Genomic DNA, 23914 nt, shown 5'->3' with positions numbered 1-23914 from the left:
CACAGAAGATCCAAATGGGGAAAAATACGACTTGAATGAGGGGAAAAAACAGCAAAATGTGCACATCTTCAACTAACATTTTTATTCTATAAACATTTTTTATGTGTTGTCTATCTGCAGACGCTATGCCAATGGGAGGTAAAAATCTATGGTTCAGACATTATCCTTACCCTAAAGCAGTTTATTAACACTAAGCTTAAATGGTAGCTACTGGTTTTAGAAAAATGAACTTTAGTCTTATAACCTTTAAGTCATTTGCATAAAGCTTTTCTTGGAGTAACTATATTTTCTTCCAATATGTTTTCAATTGGTACTATTTTTATTTGAAAGAACTTCGTCTCCTTTTTTTAGCATTAGGCTTCAGTCCTGAGGGAAATTAACACAATAAAGGATGCAATTTAAAATTGAAAAATCTCTTCCCCACCAAGCAGCATTTGTCACAGAATATTAATCTGAGAAAAGAGAAGGTTCTCGGTGGCTTACTAGAAAATATTCATATGTAGACAGATGGTATCAGTACAATCAATATCTGATTAATAAAATCTATAAAAGCCCTCAATTTTAAGAAGTAAAGCTCTCAGAAGCTATACCCCAAGGAAAATTTGACAGTAAAGATGTCATAACCAGAACTCAAGTAAGGTCCCTGGGTTATACTAACCCATTTGGAAAATATCAAGCCATCCTGAGATCTGTTTGCCAAAAATTGTTTTCATCTTCCCCAAAAGACAGAGCTGGAGTGAACAGCTTTGCTGTCTTCTGTGTTCTGCCATCTCTCAGGTGACATGCAATGTAGAAGCAGGGCATAAAGTTTCTGAGCAGAACACTAGAGACAGAAAATACGCTTCTTCCTTAGAACAAAGAATCCAGCAATAAAAAGAGAAAATCTTAAGATGAGAGTTAAGTTGAACAGGGAGAAGGAAGAAGAGCAGGGGAAGGGGCCTTCGTAACATTAATAACCACAGAGTTCGCTTCATTATAGTTTGCCTGAGAAAAACCCAGAAATTGACAGTTTTAAATAGATACTATGTAAATTCAAACCATTTGGCCTCAGGGGGGTTAAAACACTACCCTGAATTCACCTGACTATTTTAAAGCTGCAGTCCTGAGTATAAACAAAAACCCAAAAAGGAAGCTGGTGCAGGCTGACCCAAGACTATATCGGAAATACAGTCCAGTTTCACCTCAGAGTAGCATCTTCAATATGGGCATGAAATTCAAGGCATGATTTTAAATTTCTAATCAAAGGTTTAATGCTTTTATGGGCAATTTTAAATATTCCAAGAAGGTCAGAGATCCTGAACTAGAACAAACTAATTCAAACTAAGAATAGTCGAGCAAATTCTATTCATGTGTTTGAAATACAACTTATGTATTTGCCTTAAATATATTTAAAGCAAAATGTTTACTTAGGTGGATTGTTTTTTTCCCCAAATCAGAATTTTCTGTAAATGCCCCTTTTATAAAGTACATCTCAAACATTATGGAATACTCTTATTTGTGTAATATAAGGTTAACATTAACAAAAAAGAAATCCCCATGAAACTGAAATCACATTACATAACAGATGATTCACTGCAGTACAGTACATTTTCACTGGAGTTAGGATTATATATATAAAGATTTGTTCCTTAGGTTTCAGCATGAAAACTATATTAACATAACTGAAAAGCCATAAGCAAAGATATAACTGTGAATCTGTAAGTTTTACGTACTAAAACTTGGAACATTTTCTCACTGTATTCGATTATATGTGGAGTCCCAAAGCAAACTTCCAGCCCATTAAAAAATACAAGCATAGCAATAATTTGATCTAAAACAGGCTAGGTATAAGCATTATTCAGTTATCAATAATTGTCATCTTATAATTTACAAAGGCTTTCTGGAGACATTTCAGTGATCCAGTCCTCCTGTATAGGAGATTCAAGAACTCTTCACTACATTTATTCCGGGCAAAATTCTCTCTAGCAGGTAGAGGCACTGAAAATCGTTCACCTGAGAAAAGCACCACAGGTGCACAGGCAGGTTGGCTGTTGAGGCAGGCCAGCATGCAGCAGGTACGCCAAACCCCAGGCTGGGCAAGGTGTGTTTGCAAGTCTGGACTTGTCAATCCAGCCCAGGCCAAGTAAGGCAAGCCTTCGTGGCCACCCATCTCAGAACCCAGCTTTCTTAATGCAACTTGAAAATAAACTCAAACCCTGGTCAGGTAGCTCAGTGGGTTGGAGCACTATGTGTGCATCAAAATGTTTGCAGGGTCAATTCACAGTCAGGGCACATACCTGGGTTACAGGCCTAGGTACATGCCTGTCTAGGCATGTACAGGATTGATGTTTCCCTCTCACATCATTGTTTCCCTCTCTCTCAAATCAATGAGTGTATGTTTGGGTAAGAATTTTAAAATAAAATAAAAATTACAGAGGAAAAAAAATAAACTCAAGATGCCACTACCTCTGTTTTCACTGGTCAACACTAATTTCTCTGTGTACTAAGGACAGTCCCACAACCATCTGCACTGGATCAAGTAAAGGCCACCATAAGACAATAGCTGCATTAAGTCATTGTGATACAGGCAGACCGGCCAGACAGACTGGCCGGATGCTGGGGGTGAGGGTGGGGCCATAGAAAGTGCCCGAGGCAGCACAGCAGCGCCATGTTGCCCCAGTAATCGAGCTAGCACAGCACATAACAACAGATTCCCTGGCCTCTGGCAGAGACAGGGCAGGAGAAAGTCACTGTGCAGAGTTTTCACAAGGCTAGAGAGTGATGAACAAAGAGAAAAGCCCTCCTACCCTCTTCGGGTTCCTGATTGCAGGGGAAACCATAGGACACAGCGACACTTGTACCATAAAAGTCAACATGGCAGCAGGGGGAGGTGCTGACCTACCAATCTAGCCTCAGAAAAGGACAGGATTGGCTGGGCAGCTAGACCCTTTTGGAGTGTGCAGAAGTCTCCAATGGGAAATTAAAAAAGAGGGAAGACAGAGACTTGAGCTTCTTCCTCTGGGATTCACAGTATGGATGTGGGGGGTTGGAACACTCGTAGAGCCAGTGGGCCCTGGAAGCCATGTGACTGGGCAGCGGGCACTGGGCATGACAGAGCACCTGCAGAGCCAGCCACAGCCTTTGGCGGCAGCCCTGTGCCCCTGCGCAGGTAGGAAGTGGCAGTGGCTGCATGGTGGAGCAGGCTGTATATGTAGTCTCCAGGGAGAAGCCTGAAGCTGAATGCAACCAGGAACAAGCTAAGCCACCTAGATGGTCATTCTGCAGCCACCTGTGGTTCCCAAAGGAAGGTATTTTTAAATGGGAGAAGGAACTGCAGGCACAGCCTTGGACTGGTCTGGCAGAGGGTAGCAGGGTTGTTTCTCTGGGCTTTCTGCAGGGGACAGGCTCTGAGGCAGAAGCCTGCCATTCTTCCAAATTGTGTAGCTTTTGAATAAAAGACCTCTTTCTTTCTTCACCAAACCTCTGCCTCCAGAGTTTACCTATGGGTGGCAGCTGGCAGCAAACCCCACTTTCTGTCTGGTAACAATTGGACTGTCAACAATCATCATGTCATTAACATGAGCTTTGAAAAGAAGCTTTAAGCCCTGGCTGGCGTAGCTCAGTGGATTGAGCGCGGGCTGGGAGCCAAAGTGTCCCAGGTTCGATTCCCAGCCAGGGTACATTCCTGGGTTGCAGGTCATAACCCCCAGCAACCGCACATTGATGTTTCTCTCTCGCGCACTGTTTCTCTCTCTCTCTCTCTCTCTCTCTCCCTCCCCTCCCTCCCTAAAAATAAATAAATAAAATCTTTTAAAAAAATTAAAAAAAAAAAAAAAGAAAAGAAGCTTTAAAACTATCTCTCACAACACTGAGTCTCTCAAAAACCAACTTTCACAACGGCTCCACTGAGCAGCCTAAGCAGAAAGTCAGCCTCCCACCTCAAACCCAGAACATCACCACTGAATGCCTCTCAGGCCCACACTAATTCCCACCTCCTCCCCCTGCTGTTACTGGTGCTGGTATCCTCAGTCAACACCTCTCCTCTCATCGTTACCAAACGGCAGTAAGGCAGCCTCCATAACAGCTGTCAAACACAGCCTCTCTTTCCGTGCTCATGCCCCAGGCTAGTTCGAGCTTTTCACTCCTCTTCACTGCGCCACTGTCACGGCCTCCTAACACATCTTCCCAGATCTAGTTCAGGTGATCCTAGCAGACAAACACCAACACTTCAACACCCTGTTCAAAACTTCAACAGCTCCCTATGACTTGCAGACCAAGTCCGAACTCATTAGCATGATGCTCAAGTCCCTCCAAAATCTAGTCCTTTTACAAATTCCCTGTGCTTTTCTTGCACTATTTTCACACTCAGCCCAAGAGATAGTCTAAGGTTTGTAAATACAACAAATGCCTTCAAGGTCTAGGCATCTAGCAAACAAAAAATAGATGACTCTAAGTACAGGGAGTGGTGGCAACTGCTGTTACAGGCAAAGCTTTCAAGTTTTTAAAATGAAACCCACCACACACTGGCCAAACACTCTGGGCACTACTCTGGTCCAGGGGCTTCCTAGTCACACCGAACCCCTCTAACTCAAGCTGCTGCGCACGTCCTGCCCCCTCCCCCCAGACACACTGTACCCTCTGCCTAGAGCCCCTGAATCTCTCCTCCCTCCAATTTACAGAAACTGGGGAGACAGCTCAAAAGACACCTGGCACTGTGCCTTCCCATATACCCTAACACAAGGTACACTCCCCCTCCTTAAGCTTGACAGGCACACAGTGTACTGGGTGCACATTCTAATTCCTAGTTCATTGTGTTGTTTACATTCTTTCTATTAGTTACTTCTGAAAGTGGCTAACGCTTCAAGGCACCAGTTCCTTTGTGCCAAGCACTTTGTGTACATCAATACACTGAATCACCACACTCTATGGTAGACACCACTGGCTGCACTTAACAAAGGATGAAACCACAGATTAGAGAGATAAGGTAAACTGCTCAAAGTCACAAGGTTGTTAAGGGGTAAATGCGGGGTTAGAACCTAGGTCTCCAGCTTCAAAGCCTTTGCCCTTTTACCTAAAAGTGTGCTGCCACCCTCGGGCACCTAGGTGCACCCTCAAGCACATCCTCAGTCACCTTCATAGGACTGCAAGCTCTATGAAGGACAGTGACCAGGACTTACTCAATTCTGTTCCAGAGATCTAGAGAACACCTTATCTACTGGTTAGATAAATAATATCCCCATTTCCTATAGACTGTTTAACCCTATTTAAGCCTCAGAATGAGAAAAACTGGACAAGTATAAACACCATACTTAAACACAAGTATAAACACCATAAAAACCATACTTGTACAGTAGCCTCAGGTGACCGACACCTATATCACGGAATATGACACTGCCAGCTCCTCCAAAGCCTCACTGTCTTTTCCTGATTACAGCCCCATGACTACCAGAAGTAATCACTCGACTGACTCCCAAGGTATTTAACTCCTTGCATCTTTTTTCCTTAAAATATTTACTATTTATTTCTAAGCAGTAACTTTTTTTCTACCTTCTTCTGCTAAATGAACTTGTGATTTCATTCACCCATGCTATTGAGTCTAATTGCGATTTGTATTTTATTGCCTTATTAGTATCCTGTTGGTGAATATATCATGATTTCTCCATTCTATGAATGATGGGCATTTGGGTCGTTTCTAGTTTTTTACTATTATGAACAATGCCACAGCAAACATTCTTCTACACATCTGGTGCACACACACATTACAAAATAGATCCAGGAGTGCAACTGCTGGCTCATAGACAGTGAGTATTTCCAACACTGTTAGGTAATAACAAAGTGTTTTCAAAATGGCTGTAGCCATTTCCATGCTGAGAGCGGTGCACGAGAATTATCTCATCAAGTCTTGTGCTGTGTGACCCCTTTCCTGATTACTAATGGGGCTGTGTACTTTTTCATGTTTACTGACCATTTGGCTATCTATTTATGTGAACAACTTGTTGAAGTCTCTTGCCATTTTTCTTCTGGGTTGTCTGTTTTCCTTACCGATTTGTAGTTACATATGTTGGAAGTATCTTCTCCCACTCTGGTTTGTCCTTGCACTGTCTTTACACAACTTCCTATGATACATCTGTGGTTCTCGTCCTAGACAACACTCCCAAACTTATCTCTCTAGACAGGGCTTCTCTGTCAAGAGAACCTCTGTCCAGCTACTTATTTATCTTCATTTGGATGTCTCAATAGCTCACCTAAGCTTCTGACCTTCTCACTCCAAGTCTGCTCTACACTTGCTGTCTTTCCCATCTTAAGTAATTCTTCCAGTCATGGAAGCCAATATTTCTAAGTTTTCCTTGATCCTGTCTTGCTCACACCCATTTCTAATCCATCCTCAAATCCCATAGGATATTCCTTTAAATGCACACTAAGTCTACAGTCACCATCTTCACCACCACCATCCTAGAACAATCTATCCATCTCTTGGTGTGACTCACACAATATCATGTAAAAGAGCTCCTTGCTTCCCCCTCCCCGCCCCCACTCTATAATCTCTTCTCAACATAGCAGTCAAAAAGCTATGCACAAAAAGCAAGATCAGTTCACTACTTTGCTCAAAATCTCCTGATGGCCCCCATCTTAGAGTGAAAACCAAAATTCCGACTGGAACTCGAAAGGCTCTACGTGATCTGCACGCTGGCCATCGAACCCCCAGACCCATTGCCTCCCAATCTCATCTCCCACTCCCCTACCCACAAGATTCCACTCCAACTACACTGGCCTCTCTGCTGCTCCTCCAATGCAGCGAGCACAATGCTACCTCAAGGCATTAGCAATTTCTCGTTCTCTCTGGCTTCACCGTTCTCCCCTCAGAAATCCACACAACTAGCTTCCTTTTCTCCAAGATTTTGCTGCTTTTACGTCACTGTCTAACTTAAAATTTCAACAGCCCCTTACCTGTCTTTATAGTGTTCTATTTTTTTTTTCTGTAGCACTTAATATATTCCCATGGTGTCTGAAGCTATCTTTTAAGTTTTCACATTTAACTGGTTATTGTTAACTACAGAAATACATTTTTATGTGAAAAAAAATCAATTATTTACCTGGAGGTTCTTTAAGATTTTCCTATTACCCAATCATAAATGAGGGGCAGTCTTAATACCCTCTTCTCAATCCTTATACCTTTTTTCTTGCCTCTCTATACTAAAGCAATGATGAACAGAAGTAAATACAGCAGGCATCATAGTCTTGTTCTTGATTTTAAAGAGAAAGTTGTTCAATTGTCACAATTAGACACAATGTTCGGTAGCCTTTTTGAAGACACTAATAAAGTTCAGTTCTTGGTTCTCCATGATTCTATCATGAATTATTATATTTTATAAAGTCCCTTTTCTCCATCTATAAATATGACCCCATTTTTCTTTTGACTCTGAAATGGCAAATTACACTTACTAATTTTCCATTGTTAAAATAACCCTGTAGCCCTTGTATAAATGCAATCTGCTCTACGGCGTTACCCTTTTAATATACCATTGGATTTATTTTCTTTGTATTTGAGATTTATGCTCATGACTGATATTTCCCTGTAACTTGCCTTTCTTGAATTGTACTTAAGTTTAACCTTATGGTTATGTTAGCCTTAAAATAAGCTGAAAAGCATCTTTTTTAAAACTTTAGAGTTTACAGAAGATTAGAGTTATTTCATTCTCGAATGCCTGGTACAAGTCTTAACTGAAACCATTTAAGTCTTTTTCTTAGTCTGCTAATCAATGACTCAGTTTCTCTCATAGCTTAGAAAACTCATGCTTCCTCATTTAGTTGTAGAAAGTTATGTTTCTTTAAGAATTTTGTCCATTTCACCTAAAACTTCAAATGTACTGCCATATACTTATGAATAAGTTATTCACTTATCTTTTATCTTTTGAATGTTTGTAAGAAAAGCTGTAATGTTGCCAGTTTCCTAACAAAGATTTCAAGCTTGGCTCTTACTTCTTTGGATGTAGTGAGCATGATAGTTAATGTGTGATAAATCCAATATCCAAAGTCTCTGTAGAGTCCACTTCTGTTATGTTCTTTCTACTGGTTTGCCATTCATGACATCTCCAATCTCCATCTGCCTGGCTCTCCTTTTGTATTGTATTACACAATGTATTTGAAATTTTAATTGAAGGAGAAACTTATGGCCTAAGATGATGGTATCTTCCTCCAGAAAGTTCCATTCTCTTTTGCCAGTTTGGATCTATCTTAATCCAAAACCAAAGCTCCATGTCCTCTAGTTTGCCCGGATGATTCAAAACTGGTATGCTCTTATCCTGGAGGTGTGGCTCTTCAGAAATCCAACTTGAAGTGGAGGTGATCCATCACTGTCTCCACCTCTGGCCAGCCCCGAGATCTGACTTCTGTAACACCAGCCCCACACAACTACCAGAAGCACAGCTCGAGTTCTCAACTGCTTCTTAATGAATAGCAAGTGCTCTCGGGACAAAAGCTACCCTTAATGACGGGGTCTTCTCTCTTATTTCCCATTCGCTCCAGAATTTCAGCCCAATAGGTCTTCCTATCTTGTTGTTTGATGCTTTTAATAAAAATTTAAAAGCATTTTGTTTAGCTTTTATTCATCTTTAGTGAGGTCTGTCAGAATTACGTAGTCTGTCCTTTTCCAGAGAGAAAGACACACACAACTTTTCAAGGGAGTGAAATAGCTAGGTCCTTCCAGAAAATTAATTATCCTTTAAATGTCATTTCCTTGTCAGCACTGTCAACACCAAGGACTGGAGTTGAGCCCTCACCTCTGAGCAGATGGCCCCGAGAGAATATCCAACTTCCCATCCACTCAGAATACCTAAAAGGGCTAAATCTGAGTTTCCTGGATTTCCACCACTATGATGCTGCTTAAAGCAGCAGTACCTTTAAAGAAATCTGGTTAGGAAGAAGGTTAGAAAAGGACGCTCCACAAATAAGATAAAGGAGTCCTGCAGGCTCTGCAGTCAGCCTGCTGCACCAGAAATCTATTTCATAAAAACTAGCTGTTTCTTTCTTTTAGTAGAGAGTGCATAGCCCAAAGCACAATTCATTCTAAACTGAGACATTATTTGAAATTAAAGTTAAAAGCCTCATCTTTCTTATCTAGTTTATGAATAAAGAAGGAAAAGAAAGGTTAAGATTACCATAGGATATAACTGTATTTTAAGGTAATTACTGGGCTGGCTGTAGTTCATAGTTTGAAAATAAAAAGGACCCTACACGAAAAATGCAAAACACTGCAACATTTATAACTGCAACGCTTTAAAAAGCATTTGAAAAGCGTTTCCAGGGATTGATACGAAAGTATCCTTCAATAACCAAGATTTACCTTTTCAACTAGAAATAAAATGTCCACCTCTACTCTGGTGAATAAATCAACCTCTTAGACCCACCTTCATCTAATTATTTTTACTTCCATTTTACTTTTACTGTTAATTTCTCTCTACCTGTATTTTCTCACATTTTGTCAGGAAGTCAGCATAAGAAGCTTCTAAGCCCTTACTTGTGCCCTTATGGTACATCAAATCTAACCGCAACATCAACACAGACACACACACACTTTGAAAGAAACTCAATGATGACTTAAGACTAAAGGAGTGCATCAGTGCTACTGTATTTTCTAATCATGCACCTTACACTGGACTGAGAGATTTTTGGCATGCAACAAACAGGAAATTTCCAGTTTCTAGTTTGCCCTTTAATGGTTGCAGAATTTAAAATGCATTAAAAACATCCCAGGAGCTCATGGCAGATGTATCGTGAATGCAATGCAAAAGCTCCTGTTCCATGAAAAGAAACAAGGGACAGACAAAGCCAAGGGTCAGCTAATTTGGAATGAAAAACATACACAGACACACACACATCTCTGCCCCAACTGTTCTATAAAGCTATTAGGTGACACCATTTTTTTCTGACCAGCTCTAATAGCCCTGAAAAACTAAAAGCCAAACAGTCCACTGGTCTACACCTTAATAAAGAACATATTTCAAGTCCCTCCTCCCCTGACATTGGGAGAACCAATTAATCTGAATAGATGCAATGGCAACCTTAGTCCAGGTGCCCTTGAAATGAACAAAGTTACACACATCTGTATCTCTATGATATGAGTTTACTGCCTGCACAAACAAAAATCACTTCATTGCCATCTTAATGACTTAGGTAACTTGGAGGGGAAAAAAACACGGTCTCAGATTCTGGTGTACGTGCTTGAGAAGAACAGCTTGAAGAACAGTCTCTGCTCACCTCTTATTCAGACACATGCCCGCTACCCAGAGACACAGCCTTTCTGGGGTTAGGGAAGCATCTGCTCCAGGAGACCGAATTCATTAAGATGGTTTTGGAAGGAGAAACTACTCCACAACTGAGGGGAGGAAAGGGAGAAGGCAAATGACATTTGGTAAGCCTTTGTTTAGGTGAATGGGCAGACTTGGAGGTTTGCTAAAATTCTTCCTCCCAGGTTTTATTCCTGTGCTAAGAGATGAAAGAATAATGCATTGCATGATATCACTCTGAACTGCTGCTCAGCTATAGATCATTCAGTAGAAGCAGCTTCAGCAGTGGTTTCTGCCCACAACTTCCTTCCTTTCCACTGTATATCATCTTTCCATAGATGCTAGGAAACTTCAACCACTTTAATTCCAGGAGTCATTCTAACCTCAAGGACCAAGCTAATAATAAGAATAAGCCATGCCACTTAACAAGTGATCCAGAAAATTTTTATTCTTAAGTACTTTCAATAATCGATAAGAATGTGCCCTCCCCCAATAAGGATATGAGTATCATCATTTCTATTACAGCTATAGTGGCATTTTCTGAGGACCAGATCTAATTTCAAATGCAAATCAAAATTACAATACTACAAACCTATTTATTGTTTTAAGGTTTGAAATTTCAAAGTCAGATTAGGTTGAAAAGAATCAGAGATATATGTAATACTCACTATTCTTCTTATCTCAATCCTGTTTCAGGGTTATTAAAAAAAAGGGGGAAAGTATTCATTAACTTTTGGCAGTGGGATGGTTCAGAAGACTGTAGGCAACAATTAACAGTTTCTTTTCCCAAAGAGCAGGAAGTGAACCTGATGTATCAGGCTTACATAAAAGCAAGTGAGAAAATTCACAATTGCTAAAACCATTATTCATCTCAGCAATGACAGGTCCTCCAGCTGGCAATGGTAAATGGTGGTTAACCGTTAGCCAGGGGAATTATGATTTTTTTTTTTAAAGTTTGAAGCCAGTGGAGTGAATCATATCAAGAATGACAAGACAGTTAAGCTAATCATCAGAGCATTCTGTGTACACCAGTTATGAACAATTTGGGCAGTCTAGAATCTTCTATCACCTGCAAATGAGCCTGCCTCTGCAGGGAGCTTTAGTGCATTGCTGTTCATAACGAACAGATGCAACTATAATACAGGCCTCTGAGTTCTCAAAGGCAGGGACACAGAAGGAGGTTTTAAAAGGTAAGTATAAAGCAAGCATCAGAATTTAAAATATCCTCTTCAGAAAATAAGTGGTCCCCCTTTTTCTGCAATTTTGCTTTCCATAGTTTTAGTTACCTACAAGTCATTTGTAGTCCAAAAATATTAAGAGGAAAATTCCAGAAATAAACAATTTCTAAGTTTTAAACTGCATATCGTTCTGAGTAGTGCGATGAAATCTTGCACCATCCCGCTTCATCCTGTCTGGTACATGAATCACCCCTTTGTTCAGAGTATCAACACTATATAGGCTCACAACCCATTAGTCACTTAGTACCATCTTGGTTATCAAATTGACTATCACAAAACCACAGTGCTCGTGTTCAAGTAACACTTATTTTACTTAATAATGGCCCCAGAGCACAAGAGTAGTGACGCTGGCAATTCAGACATGCCAAAGAGAAGCTATAAAATGCTTCCTTTAAGTGAAAAGGTATGTCTGTATAGAAAAAAAGCACAGTATATATAGTATATATCCACATACATAATACTATCTGCAGTTTCAGGCACCCACTGGGGTCTTGGAATATATTTCTTGTGGATAAGGGAAAACTAGTGCATTTTGTAATTGTGAAAGAAATTCATGTTTTTACAAAATTAGAAGGAAAAGGGCACAAGAAAATTAACCTAACTTGTAAGCTCAGTACCCAAATATAATTACAGTTAACATTTGGAGAATAGCCATTCAGATTTTTAAAATACATATATTTGACATATAGCACTGTATGAATTTAAAGTGTATAATATATTGATTTGGTACATTTATATATTGTAATATGACTGCCATTGTAGTGAGAGTTAGCACCTCCATCACATCACAGAATTATCATTTCTTTTTTTGTGGGAGGAATCACTGAGATCTAGTCCCATCACAAGTTTGGTTATAACAAAACATGGTTGTCTACCTTCACTGTACTGTTCATTAGACTTTGTTATTTAACATGCACGTTATATATCAAATTCTGATGAGAGTTTGCTCACACGGCATTTCTAATAAATTTTAATTACAAATTATGATTAAACTACAACCTCTCTTCAAGGCATTCCAGGGCGGAATTTAGTTCTGATTAGGCTTATGCTGAGTTTACCAAAAAGTTATAAGGAAACTCTTCATCGGACAATTTCTCACTAGTCAGGTAATCAATCCCAGTCGAAGCTCAGAAGGATACAGATTTTTCAGATAAGAATTTTGACAAAATGAAGATATAATTTTGTGCCTATTTATCAGATAGCTGCAAAAGCAAGGGAGAAAGCACTGCATGTTCTGTGTGTATGTGTCTGTGTGTGTGTGTTTCAGTGCACATTAATGTATTTGGAGGTGTTTAATAAGCTGTCTCCCAAACTTGATCTTCCAGGAGGGCCAAGAGATCTCCTCTCATTTCACTTGAAGAAACTAGATTCAGTTTATTAAAGGTGTTAGATAGCAGCTCATTCAGCAAATGGGGAGGAAGGTGTCTCCTCCATAGCAATAAGTTCATTTTGTTCTCAGGCCCAAAGGATTCCTTTGAAATGCACATAAAAGCAATGTCCAATCAGTCTGAGAGACAACAGCCAAAGTATAATGACAAAACCAAAACTGTTCAATAAACTGCCTTCAGTGGCCTTTGGGTGGAAAATGCTAAACACTTTCACGGTGAGGAGGTCAATTCACTCATTTTTCCATCAGTGACACCTGCGGTAGGTTTCGCTTAGCAGGCTTTTCACAACAAAGTCCTCTCCAGAAGCAAACGTCCTAGAGAGCCAGATTAAAGTGATTACACAGTTCAAAAAGTCTACTGGTGCCAATTACTCTAAAAGTCTTCCAGATGGAGATCGGCCCTCCCACACTGGGTGGCAGAAAATGTGAGTCTTCCACGAAGGACTGGCTGAATCAGGGAAATACACACTGAGGAGCCTGGGGGCCGGATTACGTAGGCCCTCAGCCTTTCTTCCCTGCAGTATCTGAGATCTCTCCAACTGGCCCACAATAGAAGAGGGCTTCTTGGGTATTGGTACCTGATGTTTAAAGTGAGAGATCTCCTATCATACCACAGAACAGACATAGCTCTAAAGAGACCTCAAAACCACACTCCCTGCCAACCATCTCCACTCGAAAGTCTAAGAACCAGCAGTGGGAAATGATGAGTTATTAATGTGTACCGAGTTTGTCTGAAAAAGTTCTGGGGATGGATAGTATGATGGTTACATAACAGTGTGAATGTATTTAATGTCACTGTATTACACTTCAAAAAATCATTGAAATGGAACATTTTATGTTTATTTTACTATATATGTACCTCCTATGAACCAAGCTAGGATTCATGAGATATTTTCTCAAAGACATGCTGACCACTCATTTGTCCAGATACTATGAATTAGATCACTAACAAGCTACAGACCCATCCAGAGTTTCCTAAACAGAGTCACGCCTTCATACTATACCCTTTGTTTTGAATGACGGCAAACATAAGAGCAGCTGCACACTGTCCAGAAGGTATCCATCCACATACTATGAAAAACAGACATTTACTGAAGATACAAGATACAAGAAACATTGTACACAGAACAAGGATGCCTCACTCCCCTTCAGAGCAGGCACCTTGGGATCTCACAGAGTTTTCCCTGCAGGGATGGACTCGTGATGGACAACACCTTCCCAATCAAAAAATACAGTTAAAATGGTCTTGATCTTGCTATGACTTTGTCATGCCTTCTTTGGGCGTGGAGAACCAGGCAACTTCCCTTGGGATGACTGAGCCTTCGTTTTCAGATCACAGCCACAGACCCACCATTCACCTCGGGTTATGACCTTGAAGAAATCTGGTTCATCGGTAGTGGTTCAAATCAAGTCATTAGCAACTGCAACACAATGTTTCTTCTGCTATGGCAGCAGAAGCCACAGAATGAATTTTGCCACAACACATTTCATACCAAGATTCTGCATCAAAATCCTGGACGCAGTAGTTTTTGGAATCCCCAGATCGGCTTCTAGTTCTCACACTATCAGTTGCCAATCTTTGTTGACTAGAGCCCATATAGGGTCAACTTTCTCAGGCGTTCTGACTGTTGCAGGCCTTCCAGAACATAGGTCACTTTCAACAGATTCTCAACCATCTTTGAAGCATTTGTGACACACTTTTATTAGCGTTCCATTCACTGCATTGTCCCCAAAAGCTTTCTGAATCATCCAAATAGTTTCCGCAGAGGCATGTTCAAGCTTAATGCAAAATTTGATGCAGATTAGTTGCTCTATTCACATAGTCGTTTTGAATGCAACTGCCACACAGTACACATGCTCACTCAATGGCGTCTACTGCCCCACTGACTAATACAGTGAAGTTGTCATTGTTCACACATGCACATTCCAGTCCACTCTCCCTGGCTGTCAGGTTACATCGATATCACACAAACTGTTCTTGTTATAGTAACAGTGGCTGAACTTTTACCAGACAAACCTTGTATTACTTTTGGCAAAAAGAGTTTAGTGTGTTGTTCAATTTATGTATTAGTTTCTTTAGAAAGATCCAATGCATCTCCAAAAATTTTGTTTTTGATATATGAAAAATTTTTCTTCTGTCCAAGTAAAACTATTTTTTAGACATATGAATTATAAAAAAGAATCACTATATTTCGCTAGGTTATGGATTTATAGGATGCTCAGAGCTTAAACTTTAAGTTCAAACTTTTTTATGTCAAGTATATTACTATAACTAACTCCCCATTCTGTTACACATGACTCTTAATGTTTTCACTCCTCCTTAGCACCTTATTTTAATGTCCTTGGAAAGCAGGTAGGGCATGGTAAGTGAATGAAAGGCTGATTATAAACTACACACTAAAGAAGCACTCACAATGAGGATGAGTCTTTACGGAGAAAAGAACTGTGATCCGGCTAGGTTTTGACAGCTTTATAATGTACTTTGGTCAAACAGTCCAAATATTAACAACCATTAAAGTTGAAAAAAATGTTTCTTACAATATTAAAAATTAGGGCACCTGATTACATACCAAATCAGAACAAAAAAACGTAATTGTATCCCTTTAGTTCTAGAAGCAACAGGGAGAATAAGTTATTTAATGCTGCCAAGGTGAGATATACTCAAAGGCCAAACTAACCTTCTCCCTCATTTTTCTCCTCAAGATCAGAATGCACATGAATAAACAAAAAGTGTCCATGCAGAAATTCTGCCCTAAATCTCTACAAATGCCTGGATACCTCTATTCTTCACATTTGGACAGCTGCCATACAAATCAAACTTTTCTGCAAGATCATAATGGTATCTTTATTCAGTAACCAGGTAGAAAAATGGGAATAAAACAAAGGTTGAGGAAAAGTTGCCCAGGCCACTCTATAGTCTTAATACTAAAGTTTCTATACCAAAGTTTCCAGTCTTTTCTTATAGGATAATCTATGTTGGATGGGAAAAAAAATAATTTAGGAAGTTTTTTTTTAAGAGCCTCGAATATCCTCTTATTATAATCTCACTAAGATACATATGTCAACCACATTAAGGAAGGAAATTGTTCGTGACGCCAGTGAATGGCAAACACAAGGACGTGTTTCTACCTTCCACACAGCCTTGTGACGAAGTGCGCATAGTGGTCCTCCTGCAATAGTTTTACCTCTGCTCACTGCTTTGAACAAGCTGTGTTAAATAGTAAAATGTCAATATTCCACTTACTCTTGAGTCCATACTAAGTAACCCAGAAAATGTTCGCCCTAAACAAATTTTAGTTTTGTACTTCCCTAGTAAGCTTTCGGTGGGGGAGGGGTGGGGAGCGAGCCTTTGAATTAAAACAATCAAACCTTCCTATATGTTTTGTGTGGTGTCTTTTACATACTATTGGAGATTAATGTTAAGTTTTAATTAATGTCTGATATTTGTTCAGCAACATAGTAGCCAGCCATTTGAACACAACAGACTGTGTGTAATTTTAACCACAGATTGTGAATATCTTTTCTTTTTTTCCCCTAAAGGGATATCTTACATTACATCCTCCTATTTTAGTACCAAAGACCCACTTCTGACTGCCAAAACTGTTTATGCATTCATTACAGATTCAACATAAAAGGAGAAAGAAACCTCACATTAATCCTTTTATTTCCAAAATACTGCGCACTGCATTCACTCCCAGGCTAAGGCCTCTGGGTCCTCAGAATCCCCTGAAACGCTGGCTAAAACATCTTACATTCCCTCAGCAGATGAGCTGCGGAGCCGCAGCCTTGAGTGTCACACTGCTGCCATCTTCACCCTGTAACTTCAAATCTCCAAAGAACATGAGCTACAACCTCATCAGCAAATATTTCAAGCAAAATGCTCTGTCAAAGTCATTTTTCCCTACAAAGGACAACAGGCAGAGAAGATGAGAGGGGAGAAAAGACAGTTTACCTGCATCAATTTTCTGGAGAGCTCATTAGTGAGGAACTCTTCTTCCTTCTCATAATTTACAGCAAGGGTTTCTTTCTCCTTCTGCAATGCCTGAATTTTCTTGAATAACGTGTTACTGATGAATTCTTCTTCCTGCTCAGCCCTGGCTTGCTGTTTAAAAAAAAATTAAAAGGGAACAAACAAACAAAAAAAGACCACATGTTAAGGAAACAGGAAATTTACTAATTGAAATATAGTTCTTATTTCCAGAGAGAACACCCATTTTAATTAGAGCTCTATTTTTAACTGTGAACCAACATACCTAAGAAGCACAAAACAGAGGAACTCGGCAGCAATCCTATTATCCCAAGGGCTGCCCTGTACTATGTATGGTCCCTCTTCTTAAAGCAGTATTTCAAAGAAATTAACAAAAATTGTTTTAGCAGTTTTTAGAAGCAATCCCAAGTCAATCGCCAGAATAGAGAAAATTCCTTCTCATATGGCAAATAAGTCCCACTCTGAGGTATGTGCATCAATCACACCTCTGTAAGTCACTATTATCTCAAAAGTTCATATAGCAGGTCCTCACATAATGTCGTTTTGTTCAAGATCATTTCATCGTAATGTTGATGAGATACGTAGGAATTTCACTCTTGTTTATATCAATTAGGATGTTAGGCGGTAGTTCCAAGAACCTATCTACAACGTTAACTGTGGACTTACTGTAATTAAAATATCTAGGCAAAAAATTTCAACTCACCAAAAGTAAAATTACGTCACCTCTACTGAAAGAGTTGGCACATGTCATTTAAAAAGCACTACAAATACACATGGCTTTATTTACATATTCACTGAGTAGTTCCTGGAAGGAAATAAACAAATAGCTGAAAAATAGTTCTGCAAAGTAGTAGGAATCCAGGGGGTAAAGACTAAGGGTGGACAAAGAGTTTCATTTTTTCACTTTACATATTTTCCTACTGGGAATTTTTTAGAGGTGTGGGAGAGAAAGGTCAGGCATTACTGATTTTTTTTTAATTTTTATTTATTGATTTTAACGACCGGAAAGAAGGACGAAAGAGGGAGAGGAAGGGAAACATCAACTGGTTGTTCCACTTATTTATGCATTCATCGATTGCTTTTTGTACATGCTCTGACCGGAAACAGAACCAGCAACCTTGGCATATTGGGACGCTCTAACCAACTGAGTCACCTGCCCAGGGCCAGGCATTATTGGATTTTAAAAAGAGATTAAACAAGGGTCAGGCATAATTCAATGGATCTGAAAATATTCTTCTGTAGATCCTCTTTTTCTATGGAATGTTTGAACAGAATAAACAGAAAAACCAACCATCCTTGAAGCAAATTAATGTTTTCAGAAAGAATGTACTTGCTTCAAATGGAGCCAACTGTATTCACAGCCCCTTTTAAACCGCAACATTTTGATGCATTAACCCCCAATAACAAATTCCTGTTTTATCTGCCGAATCACGGGAGGGAAAGCAATTCCAAGCCTGGGGTCTAGCACCTGTCACTTAGAGTAACAGGAGAGCCAGAGGGCAAGACTCAAAAGGGCACCTGCATTAAGCAATTACCACCTTTTATTGTAAAAAGTCTGACAACCACTTGCGACTCCGGTGGTTTAGATTTCTGCACAAATTCACTAGATGCCCTGGCACCCACACCTAAACAGGCACGGTTTCTGGGGGTCCATCGTTCCTGCTCTCCATCACAGAGGCCCAGAAGAGGCACGTCTGTCCCTGGAACTGCCTGCCATGCCATCCCACAAAAAAGAGCCACATGTGGTGAGTACTTAGACCAAAAAACACAGTTACATAAAAAGTGGAAATCTTGGGAGAAGCTCCCACGCTCCATTTCTCTAAGAAACTATTTGGGATAGTCCAGGAGAGCTGAGCAATTAGGAACACATCACAGGTAATAAATCTGCATCACCAGCCAAGAGCATCCAGTGTGCAATCCCCACATCCCCAGTGGCTCCCTCACACACATCACTGTCAGTGCTTCTCAATGTCTGTTCTGTCCACTACGATCACGGGAAACTACTGAGGACTGGTGCTTCCCCTCCCCCTTTAAATTAATCCCCATTCGTCTTCAAAACTCAGACTTCAAGATCTCACACCAGTGAGATGGGCAGCAATCCAAAGAAGTCAAAGCGTATTTGACACATATATCCAAGCCCACAATCTGTTCAAGCTACCTGTTTTTCTGATTTTGACTGACGAAGTCCTATATGATTTAAATTCTGCCTATTCTAAAGTTACGTAACAAAAAGGTAGAGAGGACATGTAATAATGCTTTTGTCGGTGATTCCGCATTTAGAAGTCAAAACGGTATTTGCCATAAATCAATTTCATTAGTAAGTCAGACTCAACTTTTTGCAAGTTATTACCAGACATTCAATATTTTAGACTGGTAAATTTAATCACAAGCAGTAAGAGAGAACCAGGCTCACGGGCTCAGCTGACTGACCACCTTCCCTATGCACGGGGGCCTAGGGGGCCCTAGAAGCAAGAGTGGAAAATAAGAGGCTAGGCCCTAAGAGCTTGTTCATGGAGCTTCCACCCACTTCCCCTTTCATCTAACCATTAGGTCACAGGGACAACAGATTTCAGTGTAATATAAAACAGATAATCTGATAGAAAGCAGATTAGTGTTGGGGGCTGGAGAGGATGGGGAGTGACTGCTAATGATACAGAGTTTCTTCTTAGGGTGATGAAAATTTGGGGGATTAGTGCTGAGTTTATACAACTTTGTGAGTACACCAAAACCCTCTGAACTGTACACTTTAAAGGGGTGAATTTTAGAAGGGTATAGGAATTATATCTCAAGAAAGAAAAGAGCTCTGATAATTAACTAGTTCAATATTTCACAGAACACCTGGTTGCCTATACAGTTCTTCCCAGTGTTAAAAAACAAAAAAAAGACCCAAAAAGCCCTCGAGGTAAACCCCACCCAGACTGACTTCCTAACCTACCTGCAGTTTCAGCCACTCCCAGGAATGGAATTTTAAAATTACCAGTCTGGACTTTCCTGGTCTGGGCTAGTGAGGTAGGTATTCTGCCTGACAAAACCCGCTGCCTTCAGGGAGCTGACCTTGCCTGAAATAATCCATTTTCGTTCAACTTCCTGGCTTCACCCTCTTTCTGCCTATAAACACCTTCCATTTTGCACAACTCCTCACAGCACCTTATTCTTTACTAGACAGCTGCTGCCCAATTCAGGAGTCATTCAATAAACCATTTAGATCTTGAAGCTGACTTGAACTTTTGTTCTTTATTACCAGGCAAAGTGGCAAATTTAAAAGGATGGGGGCAGGGAGCCGTGGAAGAGAGCTACATCTGCTCTAGAAGTTGACAGTAAGTGACACATCAACAGTCGTGGGAGACGGAAGCCTTGGCAAACAAAATCATCCACCACTTTCAGACAGCCATTTATTCCTAGGCAAAGCTCATTAATTAAAAAAATGCCACTCTCAGGACCCACTGACTAGCATGAGGAACTATTGTTCTATGCAAGCTGGATAAACCAATCTAACTCAACAAGGGGGTTAACAGAGCCTAAAAGATTTAGCTAAGTTTTTGCTACTTGGTAGTTCTCACTGGGGCTGTTGTTCTGCCTCCCACAGCATCTAAACATCCAGAGAAAAACCGTCCATGGGGAAGACAGGATTCTAGGTCCCCAAAACAAAGCCCTGCTTCACCCTTTTCTCAATTGGTCACAGATCATTTTAGAAATTAACACATAAATGATGACAAAACACAAGAGGCTGTATCTAATTACAGCCTCAGAGGAAATTGTTTTAAAAAAGATCAGATAAGGTGTACTGACAAAGTTAATTATCAGAGTATGAGCAGTGCTTTACAGAAAAGCAGTAAGTATCCACTTTGATCTTAATCTTAGTCCTGGCTTTTTCTTCTCCTAACTGCAAAACAGGCCTTTTTATTTAAGCCATAAAATAAATTACCTTTCCAGGTCACCACCCCCCTCCCACCCCCGTGCCCCAGGAGCAAGAAGCAAACCCCACACGCCACTTGCAGCAGGTGCCCCAAACAGGCTGTATGTACCACGTGGACTCTCATCAGCTGTAGCAATGGATTCTCCTTTTTATCTGAAATGCTTAGAAACCTCAGCACACCTAACTATATCCCAATTTAAAAATAAAACTTATTTCAAAAACTAAATAAAATTGTATTTCAAGGTTTACCTATAACCCAAAAGAAAATGTAAATTTAAAAAATTAGGAAATTTTTGAAGGAGGAAACACCTTTTTCTAGTGTTTTGCATATATTTGTAGATGAAAGATTGGAAAACTCTGCGGGGAAATAAAAAAATCTGTGATTATACATTCACGTACAATATGGTTCTAGTTGTTATGTTTAGAAATACAGTGAATTTGGTATCATCTTACTCACTTATTTGGTATCTGTCATTTTGCCCCTCACCTAGCAGTAATTTCTCCATATCTACTAATGCAAGGACTAGAGTATAAAACATTTCTCTATCATTTTTTCCCCATCCTACCAAAAATCCATATAAAAAGGGGGAAGGGGAACAACAAAGAACTGGGGAGGGGAGCAGAGGGAAAACAGGAGAAATTTACCAAGTCCACTGGAAGAAATAAACACCAAAAGAATGATTAAAGAAAACTGTCCTCCCCTGAGTGAGCCCTTGCTTAGGCAACCATCCCCCAAATGAGCACACTTTCCTGCAATAAGGAAACCCCGTTTGTTCTGAGCCACTGCTATTACGACCAAGGCACAAACTGGAGAGCAGATCCCATGGTGGCTGCTCGGTGCTGCTGTCCTTCATCAGTGGCATTTGGAGACGGAGGGTCAGCGCAGAAAGGGGAATGTAAAAACTCTCAACAATGGCACTCACTGCTGAGGAGAAAAATCCAAGGGCCAAAACCACAATTACATAGGATGATGCAATTTATGATCTGTCAAGAATTTCTTTAAAAAAGTAACTTTTCAAAGCAAGAATTACAAGCAAAATCAATTTAATAGCAGCCATAGGTAAAGAATATAACCAAGAAAGTTCAAGTGACTACCAGATAATCAAGTGATTTCCAAGTACGTTGCATCTGTTTTTTAAAATATTTCTTAAGTTGATTGCTAACTTGTTTTCATACCAAAAAAATCATAAAACTAAGATACAACACCTTGAAGCTCTAATGCATAAGAATCCAGGCAGGCTCTATTTATGATTTAAATTATTTAATTTAGGGATATATTTAAATATATTTAGGAATATATTTAAATGTATTATTGAATTTAGGAATAGATTTAAATTCATTATTCTGATTATTTAAATTTACCATTTTGTTGACTAGTCATTTACAGTCCACATTTTAATAATTTTAACATCTCAGTTTGAAATAGTATCTAACACTAAATTATGACAAAAGGCAGGAACCACCCAATACAAAGCCAGGCAACTGAATAAAATCCCGTTCTTTCTCCACCGTCATTTGAGTACCACTGCACTACAGATTATTCTGGGAGATGCTCGGAGTTCAGCAGAACTCATGACTGATGGCTGGCACCTCTTACAGGATTAGCTCAAATATCAGTCATCCCAACGGGTTTAACACCACAGACCACTGTCCTGTACTAACATTTCAGTGTCTGTGTTGCAGGGACTGGGGAGGGTGGCAGGTGATGCGTTCACTCTTCTGTTGGAAGAACTAGGATATGACTTCCATTACATGCCTGAGAATTATGATTCTCTTATTTATTCAGAGAAAGCACTGTGTTCTTTTGTGCTTCTTCCACATACTGCATACTATTATATTTCAAGCAATCGGTAGTCAACAAATGAATATATTTTTTATTAAATTCCAGCACTGTCAGCAAGTCACCAAGTACAAAGGGATCAGAGGAGAACCCCGATTAGGCCCTGTAACTGTACAATTCTGCCCCAGACACATGCCTGAGCCATCTGTACAGGACTGCAGGAAAAGAGAGAAAGCAGCAACGAAGGGTGACTTCCAGGACAAGAACTCAGACCACAACAGTTACCAGGTTTGATAGAGCTGCAGTGCCTCTCAAACCAGTGAAAGAGCAGCCCTCACCACGATGTACAATAGGCCAACACATAAAATATCTTGTGCATGTCCCATTACACACAACTAGAACACAACTCCGAATACACGCCTCACCACTGGAATTCAACACCACCCAAACTGGTCCACACCCAATTCAAGACGAGTCCACTGGTCACATGCTTGGATACAGAACAATGAGGAATTGCTAGGGAAGTTGCTAAATGTTTACACTGGATTATGAATTTATCTCCTTGTGGCCCAGGACAAAGGGAGTACCAGTTCCTGGGCGACACTTTGAACAGCACTGTTGGGGGAGGTTCTATACACCACCAGGCTCTAGAGTCATGTTGTTACCAGATGGCTATGCTCACCTCCAGCTGTGTGACCCCAGGGGAGCCACAGGCTCTCTCTGGGCCATTGTTCTGTCCTCTGTAAAGTGAAAAATAGTGGCACATCCCTCTGAATCAGTTGTGAAGATAAATTCAAATAATTCACATAAAGAGCTTACAGTACCTTGCATGAGTATGCACTCAGAAGATACAGAAAGGCTTGGAGAGGGGGCATGTATGGGAGAATTAATGGGAAAACACTAATAGTTTCTGGTGTATTCCTTTAACTAAAAGAGGAAATGGAGAAAAGTATGGAACACCCATAGAAAAAAATATAGTGGAACCACTGAAAATATATGATTTGTATGTAGTCGTGAAAAGATGTCCAGTAGCAAACGGTCAAGTGAAATGCCAAAGCTGAATGTGTGTCTGTTTGGGGCGGGGCAGAAGACGACGAGCACAGGAGAGGGGGCAGGCTCCACGCTGAGCTCGTGCACAAAATACCTCCATCACAGACACAAAACCACTACGACCAAGTGAGCAGAAACCACCTATCTGGGACTCCTCTCACACCATCACTACTCTACTCTCACAATCTGCAAAGGCTTCAGATATTCCAAGTCTCACAAACTATAAAATAATTTTATCTAAAACAGTACAAAGAAATAAAATGTGGTAAATGAGCAGCACAGAACTAAAA

At 40.1% G+C, this 23914-nt stretch overlaps 1 protein-coding gene across 2 annotated transcripts in view; it reads right to left on the bottom strand.

Annotated features, from left to right (window-relative positions):
- The window catches only part of CCDC6 (coiled-coil domain containing 6), a 108417-nt gene that overhangs the window by 41177 nt on the left and 43326 nt on the right, over nt 1–23914 (bottom strand). The window contains exon 2 of one of the 2 annotated variants that reach the window (XM_028511172.2): nt 16843–16992. The exons of the other annotated variant lie outside the window; for it this stretch is intronic. Coding sequence (XP_028366973.1) covers nt 16843–16992 — 150 coding nt within the window. The remainder of the gene's footprint in view (nt 1–16842; nt 16993–23914) is intronic. 2 annotated transcript variants of the gene reach the window in all.

The sequence above is a fragment of the Phyllostomus discolor genome, chromosome 5, assembly GCF_004126475.2.
Source record: "Phyllostomus discolor isolate MPI-MPIP mPhyDis1 chromosome 5, mPhyDis1.pri.v3, whole genome shotgun sequence".
NCBI classification, from domain to species: domain Eukaryota; kingdom Metazoa; phylum Chordata; class Mammalia; order Chiroptera; family Phyllostomidae; genus Phyllostomus; species Phyllostomus discolor.
This window is presented reverse-complemented; position numbering and strand designations above follow the sequence as displayed.